General features: G+C 45.8%; 1 protein-coding gene across 1 annotated transcript in view; it reads left to right on the forward strand.

Annotated features, from left to right (window-relative positions):
* LGR4 (leucine rich repeat containing G protein-coupled receptor 4) overlaps positions 1–15,878 on the forward strand; it is a 99,463-nt gene that overhangs the window by 66,917 nt on the left and 16,668 nt on the right. Inside the window, exons 3-6 of the mRNA XM_077866158.1 lie at positions 5,625–5,696; positions 6,951–7,022; positions 14,671–14,886; positions 15,744–15,815. Of these exons, the coding sequence (XP_077722284.1) occupies positions 5,625–5,696; positions 6,951–7,022; positions 14,671–14,886; positions 15,744–15,815 (432 nt within the window). The remainder of the gene's footprint in view (positions 1–5,624; positions 5,697–6,950; positions 7,023–14,670; positions 14,887–15,743; positions 15,816–15,878) is intronic.

Genomic DNA, 15,878 nt, shown 5'->3' on the forward strand with positions numbered 1-15,878 from the left:
CCATTTGAAGTCCTGCTAGACTTGTTCCAGCTCTGTGTGATCATGTGCACGGCCCAGAGTGTGTCCAGATGATCCTGTTGACCTGTGGGCTGGCGTTCCCGTGTTTCGGGCCCACCCTCCACTTCCCTAAGAAAGTGCACTCCCGGAATATGTTAAGAAGGAAAATTGTTGCCATAGCACTTTAAAATCTAGCCAAGTGGTTCTTTCATGTCGGGAGACTGGGGGGCAGTAGGGGAGCAGAAATGAAACGAGAGGAGAAAACTTGCAGAAAAGAGAAGATAAACAGGAAGCTTTCCCCACCCTTTCAGTAGCAGTCGAGTCCCGAGTCCTGCTGGGGCTTAGTTGCGGCATTATGGCAAATACCAAGTGTCTGCAGCGCGTAGGGCCCCGTGCAAGGGAAGACAAAATGAGTACGACTCGGTCCCTGCCCATAAGGGACATATAGTACGGCTTGAGGGGATGTGGCCAGTTTGTAGTAACGAGAGGCAGAATAAGATGTGTGCCCCGTGAGAGCTTCGTCTAATACCGGTGGAATCAAAGGAAGCTGCTAGCACGATGGTTTCGTATTTGTGGCAGTATCCAACTTGGACAGTACTGATGAGTAATGTTTCACTTGGCAGAGACCGGAGTCAGGGTATTTCAGGCGAAGGAAGTGTCATGAGCAAAGAATCAGAGATGGGAAGGCATGGCGTGCTAAGCCGTAGGACACGGGGCGCGTTGTGGGATCAGGTAAGCAAGGCAGAGACGATCCACGGTGGAATTCCAGCTAAGTCAGCAGGGAAAAAAAAGCCTTTGGGAAAATGCTCAGAGTTGTGCTTTTTTAAGATGTGGCTCCCACAGTGTTATAATTAAGTGGTTGAGGCAGGAGTCTTGCGGAGGTTCATGGCAGTAATCTGGTGGAGGGTGGAGGGGAATTGGGGGCTTAGACTCAGGTGACGGCAGGAAGAGGAAGAGTGAATGGATTGAAACCTTGCAAGGAGGCTCTTGGTCTTTGGAGAGAGGAGCTTCAGGGCGCAGAGGGGAAGGAAGTGATGTCTGGGACCTTGTCCCCTTAGCATGCAGAAAATTGTACCATGTCCACCTTTCTGTTCTTACACTGCTCCCATTGGAACAGTAGTAATAATGTATATCTGTGTATCCTCACTTAGCGAATTAAACGGGTTTTCTGGGGCCAGCCAATACATCCTCTCTTTTTCCATGAGAGTTTGCATTAAAAGAAGCACAACCAAGACTCCTCTACGTCCCAAATAAAGTCCCAGTGAGTTTTAGGGCCCGCCCTCACCCTGGGATCCCATCCTTAGCCCCTTTCCCACTGCTCATCTCTGGCTGTGGAAAGGATGGCACTGGTGGTCTGTTGGAAATTCCTCCATGGCTGCATTCGGGAGCTCTTAGGTCCACAGGCCCTACTCGGGGCTCCAGGCTACCAGGGGAGAGCGTCGATGCTCAGAGCAAGGCTATTGCCCAAGTCCACTCTGTTCCACCTCTCGGGGAGGTATTTCCCAACTTCTTGGTGACACACCAGGGGCATTGACGTGAATAAGCAGTGGCGCTGGAATGCTGGCTCCTCCGCCTCCCCTCCGTGCGCCGTCCGCCAAGTCACCTAGCCCCCCAGGGACTCGGGGAAACGGGGCCACGGCAATGAGATGATTCAAATGGAAGAATGTCCGTAAGCCGTGGATCTCCGGGCCTGCGACTCCTGTGGGCTCATTCCATAGGCCTCTTTCCTTTCAGAGCTCTTGGGACTTTGTCCCTAACCCTGTTACTTATTCACTTCGCTCTCCCCGGATCTGAGGTTTTGATGCGAGGCGTCCCCAGCGTCTACTGCAAGAAATTCTGGCTCACGAAAGAAGCAAAATGGGATGGGACTTTGGGGCACGCGGCTGCTGGATCTGGAGAGCCTTCTCCAAGCTGTCGTGTTTAGGATTCATGAACGCGACAGCTCGGGAAGCGTGTGTTGATGCGGCCCTACAGGCTCCACACGATACGTTTACTGTAGTTAAGAAATGGGACTGCCGCGGCAGTGTGCGGTAGGGTCCCCTCTCGGCTCCGTTGGCACCATCCACTGCATCCTCCAAGGGTTTATCTCCGGAGAGTGGGCCTGTATTTTGGCAAAAACCACACGAAGGGAGCTCATTTGGTCATTTCTGTTAACGATAAGTAGTGGAGGAAGAGAGGCTACTTCTTGAAGCTCAGTTACTCTAGTTTTCCCTTGGCCTATAAAGGGGGCAGGGATTTGGGAAGAGGGAGCAAGGATCTTGGCTGAGGTGGTAAACAGTCTTTTTTGTTGACAAGTAAAGGTAATCAGGTGCTCTGCATTTTGTTATTTTTTAAAACACTCTTTCATGCGGCCCTAGTGTAATAGATTGAGCTCAAGGAAAGCTCATAGATACGGGGACATTAAAAACTAATGTTAGAGAGAAAAATCACGAATCCTGTAACAACGTCAGTCTGTTTATGGTGTTTGTCTTTTACTGGACCTGAGCTTTTCTTTTTTTGATCTTTTAAAAAATTATATTTAAGTAATCTCTGCATGCAGTGTTTGGCGGGGTTCAAACTTACAGCCCTGAGATCAATAGTCTCCTGTGCTTCCAACTGGGCCCGCCGTGTGCCACCCACCCCCCCCCCCGCCTTTTTTTTTTTTTTTTTTAAGATTTTATTTTTGAGTATAATCTCTACAGCCAACACGGGGCTTGAACTTACAACCCCGAGATCAAGAATAGTATGCTCTACTGACGGAGCCAGCCGGGTGCCCCAGACTCGAGCTGTTTAAGGCAGATCTTTGAGATAACCCGGGCAGCAGCCATAGTCACATGATTACTTGCAGCCCTGCGGGGAAAGAAGGCTATGGCCCCGTACGGTATGATTTGATTTTTTTTTTTTTGAAATGTGATCTTTTTTTTTTTTTTTTTTTACTTATTTAAAGATTTTATTTATTTATTTGAGAGAGAGAGAGAGGGAGATCACAAGCAGGGAGGAGGGGCAGAGGGAGAAGCGGGCTCCCAGGACCCCGGGATATGCCTGAACCGAAGGCAGATGCTTAGCCGACTGAGCCACCCAGGCCCCCAGAAATGTGATCTTTTAAATATTCCCTTTACGGCATGAGCATTATTAATTGAATCTTAATTAGTAAATCTGAGATATAGAAAGGCCTCTTCTATATCTCAGATATAGAGAGAGCTTGCACCAAGTGTGCATTAGGGTAGACAGTGGGGGCTGGGGGCTGTGGCATCGGAATGGCGAGTATTTTCAATGGGGAAAATTCTCAGAAAACGGTTTCTGACTGATGAGTTGGCGTGTTGGTGGGTAGTAACACAAGTGTGAGATGCATGCCCGATCGGGGCACTGCTTGTGCTTGACCTAAAAGGCCAATGTGCAAGGAACAACCAGTAGGTTGTAGCCTGTGTTTACGAGTTCTAGGCGTGTTCACGAAAACTGAAGTCTTCGCGGGAAGTAACGCTGGAGTCGGGTATTCGAGGAGCGAAGGGGAGGTTGGGGGGTAAAGCACGGGAAGACCAGCGGTGGCGCTGGCTAGGCTAGAACCCAGAGGGTTGCTGAGGACAAATCACTTTAAATATTTTTAACCTTCAGGAGGTATTAAGACTGTCTTTTTCAGTCTCTCACTTTACATATGGTGAACCTTGGGAGGTAAAAGGCCGAGAGCCTGATGGTACAAAGTAAGCAATTTTGAGTCTGGATCTTGGGAAGCCTTGAAAGGTATGAGGGTGCCCGGTGTGTGGTGAGAGGGCTTTTTAGGAGGAATTTAGTTCAGGTCGACCCTGTGCGACACCCGTGGTGTTGCCTGAGAAGCCAGTGTCGTGATCCTTGCTACCGAAGAAGTAATTTTACGTAGTCACTCTTGGTTTCTGAGTCCCCTGGTTCTCCACCCGCACCGGCACCGTCCCGTTGCCCAACACACACCTTCAGGCCACATCCCTACGGTAAGGCTAGGTAAGGACCAAGCGGGGTCCTTTCCAGGGCTATTTGCATTTTAACTGGGACAAAGAGTTCTAGAGAAAATAACGCGTCTACAAAGTAGTTTCAGGCCTCAGTGACTTCAGATGAAGGAGCGTTTCTTGTGTCCCTAAAATCAGGGAGTACTAGAGGGGTGGATTGGAAGGCGAGGGGGACCAGAGGTCTAGGAGGAGCATGTCGTACCCCTGGTGCTTAGTAGACCCTCATGTTTGTTGATGAACGAACGAAACTTTTCAGTGAACGAGTGACTCGATGAAGGTGGCTCCGAGGTGCAGGCTGCTTGCAGGGAGGAGAGGGAGGGATGAAAACGGAACCTTTAAAGGAGGGATTAGAGACTCCTAACTCTGGCACACGAACAAGGGGTGGTGGAAGGGGAGGTGGGCGGGGGTGGGGTGACTGGGTGACGGGCACTGAGGGGGGCACTTGACGGGATGAGCACTGGGTGTTATGCTATATGTTGGCAAATCGAAGTCCAATAAAAAGAAATTTAAAAAAAATTAAGGAGGGATTACTAGGACTTGATGATGCTAGGGCACGTGATGCTAGGGCACAGGGAGGGAGAGCACTTTAAAAAAAAGCAACTTACAGATACGAAACCTGTTGCTGGGGGAAGTGCCCCTGGTGAAACCAGGCCGTGTTGAGGGATGGGGCGGGGGGTGTGGTCCTGTGTCCTTAACGTCCAGGCACACGGCCCTCGTTCCTAAGTCCGGCTTGGAGACCTCCCTCCAGCCCACCTGTGTACAGGTTACTCACTCGAGCTGCTGCCTTACGTCCCGCTCCTTGTCCCTAAAGTCCTGTGCAGCTTCTCCTCCCGTTTCTGTGTGCCTGGGAAGTGGGGCACGGCAGGAACTGTGGGCTCAGACTGTCTTACAAAAGGACCCCAGGAATTCTGGTCTTTTCCTTACTCACCCTTACTCCCTGTTACATTTGTCACTTTAGAATTTCTTTAGGAAAACCTTTCTCAAAAACACCCCATACATACATACACGTCTGTGTGTGCATACACACGGGTGCACACCCCCCTGCCCCCGAATGTGCCTGTTTGAATTATTGTGGTGGGAGTTAAAAGAAAAAATTGCAGACATATATCTCATTGGGAGAATCTTATACACACACACATATGCCTTTGCTTGGAAAATCCTGCTTATAGTGACTTTCACTTTTCGCTTCCCTTTTGCACAGAGTACGCCCGCCCTTGGTAATGGAGAGATAACAGGCTGACTTGCCTCCGGGAGGCATTCCTCCTTAACAGACTGGTTTGCTCTGATCTGTATAAACACTCCTGCCTGCTGACCAGTGGTCTGTATTTATGAGGCACTTGGAAAACACTGCAAGCTGCAGAGAGTGACCATGAATAGCAAACTTAATTTGGTTTAATGTGTTTTGGCTTGCTTGACCTCACCAGAATAAAAATGTGCCTGTTTGAATTATTGTATTGGGAGTCTAAAAAAAAAAAAAAATTCTAGAGACATTTATCTCATTGGGAGAATCTTGGGATCGCTTTAGCAAAGGTTTAAGTCCATGTTGAATGTCAGACAGACTTGAGAAATGTTTAACATAGAGCTTTAATCACAGATTAGTTTATTGTGAGTTCTGAATTTTAAGAGCCTGAATTACAATTTTTTTTTTTCTTGCTACTTTTTTCCCCCTAGACGATTGGCTGGCAACGACCTTTCTTTTATCCACCCAAAGGCCTTGTCTGGGTTGAAAGAACTCAAAGTTCTGTAAGTAATGCAATTTTAGAGTTTCACAGCTGGCTGTGTATTTTCTTTTTGCATAGTCAACATGCTTGGAGCTAGGGTAAGCACAGTTTCTTTTAGTTCAGGATTAAAAGATTTAAGGAGTGGCCAATGGGTAGTGTGGGAGGCGAGGGCTGATTTAGGCAACCTTGGGTCTAGATAACAAAAGTTAAAACTCTAAATAATAGGTGTTCTGACCTTCAGTGCATTACAGTTGAATGTATTAGGCTTTTTGTGGGGCTAATGGATTGAATCAAAATCATATTTAAGCTTTACTGGTAGAGCTGTTTCTACTTACCGGATAGCTGTAAGAACTTTGAATTAGCTGACCCCAAAGGGAGAAAAAGGCTTACAAAAGCTCGAAATGTTAAAATAGTTTTTTAAAGCCAAAAGGAATTAAGACGTCTATAATTCACAGAGTCTGTGAGGGACCAGGAAATAAATTCCTGGCAGTGGGTAGGGGTTTGGACCATGGCAGATGAACAGGTGAACTGACTGCCACTACCTTGCTGGGCAATCCTCTGCAAGTCACTGGACCTCTCTGGTTCGGTGAGTTCTGTGGCTTTTACCCTTCCATTCTGTGGTCGTGATTCCTGTCAAGCAGTCACTGTATTAGTATGACTAGAAGAGGCTTAGACAACAGCAGTGAAGACCTCATTTTCAGTACCAGTAAATGCCTCTCTTCTCTCTAACCGTTACATACAGTTGAAGCCCTTTTTTTCTGCTCCGGGCCCTCCATTCACTAAGGACGTGTCTGCTGCTCCCTAAGAGCTCAGGGTCTGCAGTCTTCTTGGAAAAATTGGCTTTACCTAATGCCCGTGTTTCTGGGCTCTGCTTTATTCCAGCTTGAAAAGGCACTAGGGGCTCCAGCCGGTTTGCTTGTTCTACCTCCCAGTTAACTTGTTACACTTCCTAATTAACCTTAACCGTCCCTAGGGTGATGAATATTAATTAGGGTGTCTTAGTTCCTGAGAGTGAAAGATCCCTGGAAACGTGTATTACCAGTAGGTCTGTGTCCAGAGATGGCTTGGGATAGCGGCTTCGGTTTCATTGCGGGCTTTATAGCAAATGCTTCTTGCTTTTTTTGCACTTCTCTTTCCTTGGGTGCTTTCCACCTTGACCTCTCCTCCTTTCCTGCCTTTGGAAATATTTTTTTGGATAGAAAGGGCTCTGAATTCTTCTAAGAAAAAAAAATAGTAACAATTGCTTTTTATTCACTAACCAAAAATTTCCTTCCAGAACCCTGCAGAACAATCAGTTGAAAACAGTACCCAGTGAAGCCATTCGAGGACTGAGTGCTTTGCAGTCTTTGTAAGTAAGCTTTTTTGGTTTCCTGCGTTCTTAGATCATTAGTAGACCCCTCTGGCTGCTAACGGTGAAAAGACGTGCAGTCCCAGGAAAAGGGGAGATTTATTCTCTCATCTGGGATGAAACTGGGGATGGCCAGGTGCTGCTATCAAAATGCCATATGGTGAGGGACAAGGACATGGTTCCGTTGACCCCCCCCTCGTCTCAGGTGCTGGGAGAGACGTTACCACCATACACCGCCAGGTATGATTCCCGGAGCTTGTGCATGGCAGGGGATGGCCACCCCTCCAGGACCAGAGTTACGTGTGTACAGAAGGTCTAAGCGTCTTGTGCCGTGATGGTCGGGAAACGCCAACAGCCACAGAGACGTTTCTGTTTTGGGCAGCCCCGATAATCAGAACCAACTGATTATAATTCCCCATCCGTGGGCCTTGCACTCACATTGGACGTGGTAACTTAGTCTCTTGCACTGCCTTCTTCCCAAGTTTTTCTTTTTGAAGAGGGTTTGGTTTTAAGTGGAGTGTTCAAGATGTTAACTTTTGGTTTTTACCATGTTCAAAAGCTTGGTTTTCGTTCATTTCAAAAGCTTTTTTTTTTTTTTTTTCTTTTTAAGATTTTTTTTAGGGAGAGAGCGTGCATGCAAGCAGGTGAGAGTGAGCGGGGTCAGGGGCAGAGGGAGGGAGAGAGAGAGCGAGCGAGCCTAGGGAGACTCTGCTGAGCCCAGAGCCCTACACGGGGCTCGGTTCCATGACCCTGAGATCATGACCTGAGCGGACATCAAGAGTCAGACGCTCAACTGACTGAGCCACACAGGCGCCCTAAACGCTTTTTCTCTTTTTATTTATTTTATTTATTTTATTTATTTTGTTTTTATTTTTTTCGTAAACGCTTTTTCATATAGCACTTCACTTTGTTCTTTTTTGCATCGTTTCCCATATGTATGTACGTACGTACATGATCCGAGAACAGTAATCGCTGCTCCCGCTGTTCTGATGCCCCTACCCCACCCCTCCCTTCCCCCTCCGGTGGGGCGATCCAGTAGGCAGCAGTGGCGTCCCAGCGGCCATGCAACATCCATAGAAGACTTTGAAGAAGCAACTGTTTTTATATTAAACCAACATTTCTTAATGACTAGAATGAATATTATAAGCTAGTGTTGTTAAGGCTACAACTTTATAGTTTTTCTCATGTTTGGGACTAGAAGACCCAACCCCTCTATCTCCAGGGGCATCTTAACAGAAGAGAGTGTGGAGCGCTGAACTGATGCATGTGGGGATTGCGGTTCGTTTCCTGCCAAGATTAAGAAAAGCCATTAGCGTCTTTATCGGGCTCGTCTGGGTTTGGATCTCCACTTTGCCACTTGCTAGCTGTGGGAGGTTGTGCAAGTTACCTAAAGTTCTCCATACAGTAGTGTGTTCGTTACTTGCCATATACTTTCATGCACGAACAGCACTTATAGCAATATCTGACGTGTGGCATCTACTGATGATAATAATGAAATATTTTATTGGTGCTTCCTTTTGGTTATTAGTTTATCCAATTTATATAAACCAGGTGACGGGGATGGCTGAAAGTAACGAAAAAGTATTCATTAATTTGTTTTTATTTCTTTGGAAAAGTATTCTTTTAAACGAGGAGCTTGGTTCGTTAGCCTGTCATTGTACCAGAGTAAGGAACGCCCGCGTACGCTGCATCGGCGCGTGTCCCGATTCCATGTACAGCGGGAGGAAGGCGTAGTTTCTCAAAGTGTGGCACTTTGTCCGCTTGCATCGGAAGTACCAGCTTCTGTTAAAATGCAGACCCCTACGCCATCTCCTCGAAGTAATGGTATTTTCTCTTTAAAGGTAGGACGCTATAGGAAGCTGTATTTAAAAAAAATTTCCCCAGGTAATTCTTATGTACATGGAATCACTCTGAATTAAAACAGAATTTAATTCACACGTATATGTTCTGGGTTACACAATTAGATTTTAACTTTATCATGTAGTCGTGTATTCTAATCTGCCCCATTCGTCTTTTTTTTTTTAAAGGGTATACTGCTGCCCTATGTACTGTTCTTTTTTTTTTTAAAGGCTTTATTTATTTATTCATGAGAGACACACAGAGAGAAAGAGCCAGAGACCCAGGCAGAGGGAGAAGCAGGCTCCATGCAGGGAGCCTGACGTGGGACTCGATCCCGGGTCTCCAGGATCATGCCCTGGGCCGAAGGTGGCGCTAAACTGCTGGGCCACCTGGGCTGCCCACGTCTTTCTTTTTATTGCCCTTTGAAATAACTTCGAATGTAGGCTTTTGTAGGAAACGCCTGTAGTAGAAGATTTGATTGAAAATGTTTGAACTGCTTGTCTCATCTGCTTGCTGATATAAAACCATTTTTAACCCCCCCCCCAAAAAAACACATCACTGGAAATTAGACGACCTTATCATTTAGATTAGATAATCTCCTGGTTAATGAGAAATGAATGTGAAATTAAAATGTGGACTAATACAGGGGTGACTGAGGGGCTCAGTTGATTGCGCGTCTGACCCTTGATTTTGGCTCCGGTCGTGATCTGGGGGTCATGAGCTCCAGTCCTGTGTTGGGTTCCAAGCTCAGGGCAGTGTGCTGGAGAATCTCTCCCTGTCCCTCTCCCCTCCCCTGCTTGCTCTCTCTCTCCCTCTCTCTCAAATAAGTAAACCTTTCAAAAATATATGTGCCAATAAAACATATCCTACGCTGTAAAGGTCAAACTTTAAAATGTATCTAATGTCATCAAAAGAGAGTATCCAAGGTATTCACCATTTAATTTCAAGTTTAAATAGAAGTTTAATTAAAGGCACAAATATATTAAGTCGCTAATTTTGCCACAGTGCCAAGTTACGGAGCGTAGGATATGTTATTTGCCATAACCATGTGCGTAGACTCTGAGGAGACTCTTTCAGTGAATCCATTGAGACATGTGACTTTGTCACCTCTACACACTTTGTGACCTTGGACACATGTACCCAGAGGGAACCATCCTACCCCCTCAGACCTGAATTCATTAGACGTTTCAAATAGTCATTTTCTTGTGCTTCTTCAGAGTTCATTTCACTTCAAGAACTTCATGCAGAATTGTTCTTATTTCCCAAGACTAAAGGATCAAAATATTCGCTCGTTTGGCCTGGTTTGGAAGGCTGAGAAAGGCAAAGCTAAAATCTTTGAGTTTTATTTTATTTTATTTTATTTTATTTTTTTATTTTTTATTTTTTAAATCTTTGAGTTTTAGAACAGAAAAACTACCAGGAAAACATACAAATAGACTGTGGACGAGAAGCGCGTAAAGCCCACGTGACATTTGTTGATCGTGGAGATGATCTTGAAGTGCTTTTCACGGTAGTTTTCTCCCTGTAATAGTTTTAAAAAGCACGTTGTGCGCATCACTTGTTGAGTGAATTGCGTGGTTTAAATTCTCTCCAAAATTGGGAGAGGGGTAGAGGTGGAGAGGAGTCAAAGCAAACTATTTAAAAAAAGGGGGGGGGGGCACGGGGACCTTTATCTGCATCAGAAACACAGGGAGCCGTGTCAGGCCTGTTTCACCCAAGAAGGAAACGCACTCGGGTTTGTTAGCTTAGTGGGTGTAGCAGTCAAGTCAGATACAATTGAAATTTTGTCGTGGTGTCAAACAGTCTTATCGGCCCCTCGAGTTCAGTTTGCAAATCTGATCTTCAGACCTGAATTACATGAAAGATTTCCTTGTGGTTCCAAGCAGTGCTTTCAGGGAGCAAAGGTTGCGGGGCTGAAACCAACCTGAGGTGCTTGTGCACGACGAGCACCAGGAACCCTCAAAGGGAGCTGGCGGAGCTCGTGCAAAGGGCCTGTGGAGCACGCTGTGGAAGTGTGTCTGGATTGGCTCCACCGGATTTGTTTTTTTGCCCCTTAAGTTAGGTTACACGTACATTGAACAGTAAAGGAGGATTTCAAGGACTGAAATTCCTAGGTTTTCCACAATAACGTGTTATCCTGACAATTTGTACTTGAAACTGGTAACAAAATACACCACTCTATAGGGAAAGCTCTTGATGACACAGGATGGATGTTGGTAACAGACATTTGTCCGCAAAATCTGCATATGGACTTGTTGTCACTTCATTTAAGGCACGAAAAAAAAAAGCGTGTGAGTCTCGGTAGGATAAGAAACAGGCTTTTGAGAATAGGGAATAGAAGCACATTTTAAAGACAGAAATGGTAAGGGAATTCAGTTAGGGCAATGTTAACCCTTTAACACCTGAGGTACACTTCAGTAATCGTTCTCTGCTGCCAGGGGACCGGCCCACGTCACCCCCTGACCGGTGACATACCGGCTGCTGCTGTGCATCTCGTGAATCAGTGGTGGTATTTTCTTGTCTCTTAGGATGAATATTAAATATGCAGGTCATGGGTACAAAGTCCTGATTCTAAGACGGTGTCTCTGTGAAACACTGATCTTGGTGGAGCCGCAGACTACATTTTTAAAAAAAAATTTATTTATTCACGAGAGACACACAGGGAGAGAGAGAGAGAGGCGGAGACACAGGCAGAGGGAGAAGCAGGCTCCAGGCAGGGAGCCCGATGTGGGACTCGATCCTGGGACTCCAGGATCACACCTGGGCTGAAGGCGGCGCTAAACTGCTGAGCCACCCGGGCTGCCCCGACTCTTTACATTTATGAATGTGCCCCCAACATCCGCATGTGGATTTAGGTGTAAGGCTTGACCATGGGATCACCACCCATCCTTTTTACCTCACTTAGCTCCTTATTTACGTGCCTCATTTTCCCAGAATTCTTCCTTAGATGCAACTTTACCATTTGGGGACGTTTTTAGCACAGAGGAAATTGTGCCAGTGCATGGGCTGTTGTATCACTGTCTTGCACAGGAGATAATTTCCTTGCTATCCGAGCTCAGAACCTGCGTGGGTATCTTGCCCTGAGCCAAGGCCATCTCTTTCTACGGCGGCACATGGCACAGTGTCCTGCAGGAGGGTAAATGGTGTACCGAATACTGAAATCAGGCTGGAAGGGTGGGGATGGCCCTCCTTACAAGACTTTGCCACGTCTTAATGAAAGTGTAGTGTTTTGGCACTCCACTGAATTGAAGGCCTTTCTCCCTTTAGGGCTTCGTTCTGGTGGAGAGTTGTATGCGAAAGGCCGTGAGCCTTGCTCATTATCCTGTTGCATAGGAATGCACGTGATCATCAATACCACGGCATAGGCAATTTAAACTTTTAAGCTGCTCCAATGCTGAGAAACTGGAAAGGCACTTCCATTTGTACAATTAAGATACAATCTAAGTCCCTTGCCTGGCCTCATGGGGTCTATATGACTTGGTCCCCCATTTGCACCTCCAGCTAGGTCTGCCCTGGACCCTCCACACCTTCCTTGTGTGTTCGCGTCACGCTGACCTTCTGGGACTTGCTGGGACCACAGCCCACTGGTTTCCACGGAGTCTCCGCCCTCTGGGTTGCAGTTGGAGTAGCTCCTTTGTAGAGATGCTTTTCCTGACCAGTGCATTTGAAGGAGCTACCCTCCCCCCAGTAATAGCCTTATGAGTCTATTTATTTATTTCATAGCGCTCCGTAGGCATTCTGTAGTCACTTTTGTGGGCCATTCTCCATTGGAATGCCCATCTCGTGAGGGACAGGCCTCATGTCTGAATTGACCATTTTTTTTTTATCTTTTGTGCCTGACAAGATGCACAGGTTAGATGCTTTGAATAAAGTGCAGAAGCTTAAATTAACGACAAGTGGAATGTAATTGCATTAACTATGTAGTTACATTATATGGTTGATTATATGATTATATGTCCAGTGTCTCTCTTCCCCTAAGTGGAAACTCCGGAAGGTTGTGGAGTGTGTGTGTGTGTGTGTGTGTGTGTGTGTCTGTGTGTGTGTGTGAGACAGAGACAGAGAGGGAGAGAGAGAATGCTATCTACCTATTACAGCCCATCTCCTAAGCCGCTCCACAGCCAGGACTGTGCGTCTGTATGTCGACGATGCCTGTCTCTTCTCCGGGGTTGGTGCGAGAGAGTCTAAGGAATAAACAGGATGGAAAATGCCTGTTTCTAAAGGGATTCTTACGGCAGCTGCTCAGTTCCTGCCCTGTTACTCTTTAGTGCTTATCTCGACTTTATCAAAAAGCAGCTACCATCAGATCCTCACCAGGACCAAGGGTCCTTAACCCCCGCTAATCCGGGCCGGGAGCAGGTGGTTGGACCCAGGCGCAGCATTTGCCTGCAGGGGAAAGGGGCAATTATATGGCAGGCCTGAGCCCAGGCGGCCGGGAAACGGGAGGCACAGGCACCCCTCTCAAAGTCCGAAATTCCTGAACTCGACAGCTGCCGCAATCCATGTCTTTAAAAGCAGGCTGTCATTTTGACTTTTCACGTTTTTCGTGTTCCCTGATTTTCTCCAAGGGGGTCCACGCCTGGAAGGTAGGAGTCTAAGTGGTGAAGCTGTGTCAGCAAGGGATTCGTGCACACAGCTGGGATTTGCCCGGCGCACACTGTCAGGTTGTCCCCGTGTCAGGAAGCGATCATCCCAACAATTACGCCTCGTGGTGCAGCCAGCAACACTCAGGACAGAATTTTCCCAGATTTTTAGATGGAGACTAATTTTTTTAAGTTTGGGTAATCCTATTGGCAAGGTGTCTTTCATTCTAGAATTTTGGGAGAATTAAAAGAAGCCTTAAGGCCAAAATGACATCGATGGGAGGGAGCTGTTGAGTTTTTCCTGTGGACGGTTTGTTCTTTTCTTAGTAACTGTTAATTTTGAACTTAGTGCTAAGAGAGGAGGAGAAGGTTATTTGACCGGGACATGACACTTACAGTTTTAACTTGGTTGGTGGCAAGAAGGATCGTTAAAAATCTCTTGAAATGATTTATTGCTGTAAACATTTTTTGGGGGTAAATATTTCCTTATTTTCCCCTCCTTTGGTACAAGTCTAAATAGCAATTAATGTCAGATATTGGTTGTGATGTAAAATTTTAAGTATAGTAGCTTATTTACTCAGCTTAGGTTTTTTTCTTTCTTTTTCTTTTCTTTTCTTTCTTTCTTTCTTTCTTTCTTTCTTTCTTTCTTTCTTTCTTTCTTTCTTTCTTTTTCTCCTTCCTTCCTACCTTCCTTCTCTTTCTCTTTCTTTCTCTCTTTCTCTTTCTTTCTTTCTTTCTTTCTTTCTTTCTTTCTTTCTTTCTTCCTCCTTTCCTTTCTTTTCCTTTCCTTTTTCCTTTTTCCTTTTTCCTTTTTCCTTTTTCCTTTTTCCTTTTTCCTTTTTCCTTTTTTTTTCCTTTCCTTGAAATAGATTCCAAAACATGAAATTCTAGCTTGGCCTTCTTGAGAATTTTCTTCCTTTTTTTTTTTTTTTTTTTTTTTAAGAAACCTCATTTTACTGTAAAGTTAGTTTAGCCAGAGATTCTCGAAAGATTGAGATTTGCATTCATCCCTTTGTTATGTAAGAAGGGAAAGAACAGACTTCCACACTGTGGTCTCGGAAAAGCGGCTCGATTTTATGAGACTTTCTAGAGAAATTGAAGAAAGAAGGAATGCCACGACTCTGGTCATTTTTGTAACTCCCTTCTGTTTTGGAAACTGGGAGGTGTGTGGGACTTGGCTCGTGCTGCTAGAATCCGTTCTCGAACGAGGTTGTTTCTGTCTCTGTCAGGCGTCTAGATGCCAACCATATTACCTCAGTCCCCGAGGACAGTTTTGAGGGGCTCGCTCAGTTACGACACCTGTGGCTGGACGACAACAGCTTGACGGAGGTGCCTGTGCATCCTCTCAGCAACCTGCCCACCCTGCAGGCCCTCACCCTGGCTCTCAACAAAATCTCAAGCATCCCCGACTATGCGTTTACCAACCTCTCGAGCCTGGTGGTTCTGTAAGTATCACCCCCTTAAACACCGTATATTGGGGGGGGCAGGCACAGATTTCTCGTGACACATTATTATGAAAGCACCTCACCTTTGAGGGTGCTGTTGAAGAGATACTTGGTCTGGGGGAGTTGCTTTTTCTTTTTTACGAAATTAAACATGCTGACTTCTTAAAAACACAAGGTAGGCTAATTAAAAAACCAACGTCTGCTCACTGTTGAATCGTTCTAAACCACGTGGCCTTTTGTAACCATAAGGAGAAATGGGGACGTTTAGCAAATGCTTGGACAGCTTTTACTTAACGTACCAGTGATGTCCTCGGCGTGAGGAGAAGCCGCATTGTTTGAGGCACTCACAGAAGAGAAGCTTCAGTGATATTTCAGGTTTCGACCAACTTGTCTGTTCAAAGAATATATATGATTCTCTGTGTTTTTAATCTTTGAAAACGTGGACATTAAAAAACGGCATTTCTTTTAAAATCTGACACTGGCTGTCAGTGGTGGGAGGCGATGCGCTCCCTCCGGGCTACTTCCCACCTCCTCCCAAGGGGAGCTCGCCAGAATTTCACTTTAGATCATGAAAGGCTCATCAGAGCTTTGGTTCTGATATGGGTAAATATTAAAGAATTTTCAATGTGTGTACCATTTTCCCGCCAGAGATGCTTTCCCTCTTCTTTGGCATTCTGTGTTTGGCGAGGCCGAGTCTGTGCAGCAATGTCAAGAGAGGTGCTATTTGCTGTTTCCACCAGTCAAGGGTTGAAATGCTTACCTACATGGTTCCTTTAAGAGGCTATTTAGGCTTAAAAAATATTATCGTAGTTGCTACTGGTTGATGTAAAAGTCACTTCGGTGCTTTTTTTCCATAGGCATCTTCATAACAATAAAATTAAAAACCTGGGTCAGCACTGTTTCGATGGACTAGATAACCTGGAGACCTTGTAAGTTGATTCCTGTTTCAGGTGGTTACATTGCGATATGGATGATGTGCTTTTGTATTTCGT

Source organism: Canis aureus, chromosome 23 (genome assembly GCF_053574225.1).
Source record: "Canis aureus isolate CA01 chromosome 23, VMU_Caureus_v.1.0, whole genome shotgun sequence".
NCBI lineage: Eukaryota > Metazoa > Chordata > Mammalia > Carnivora > Canidae > Canis > Canis aureus.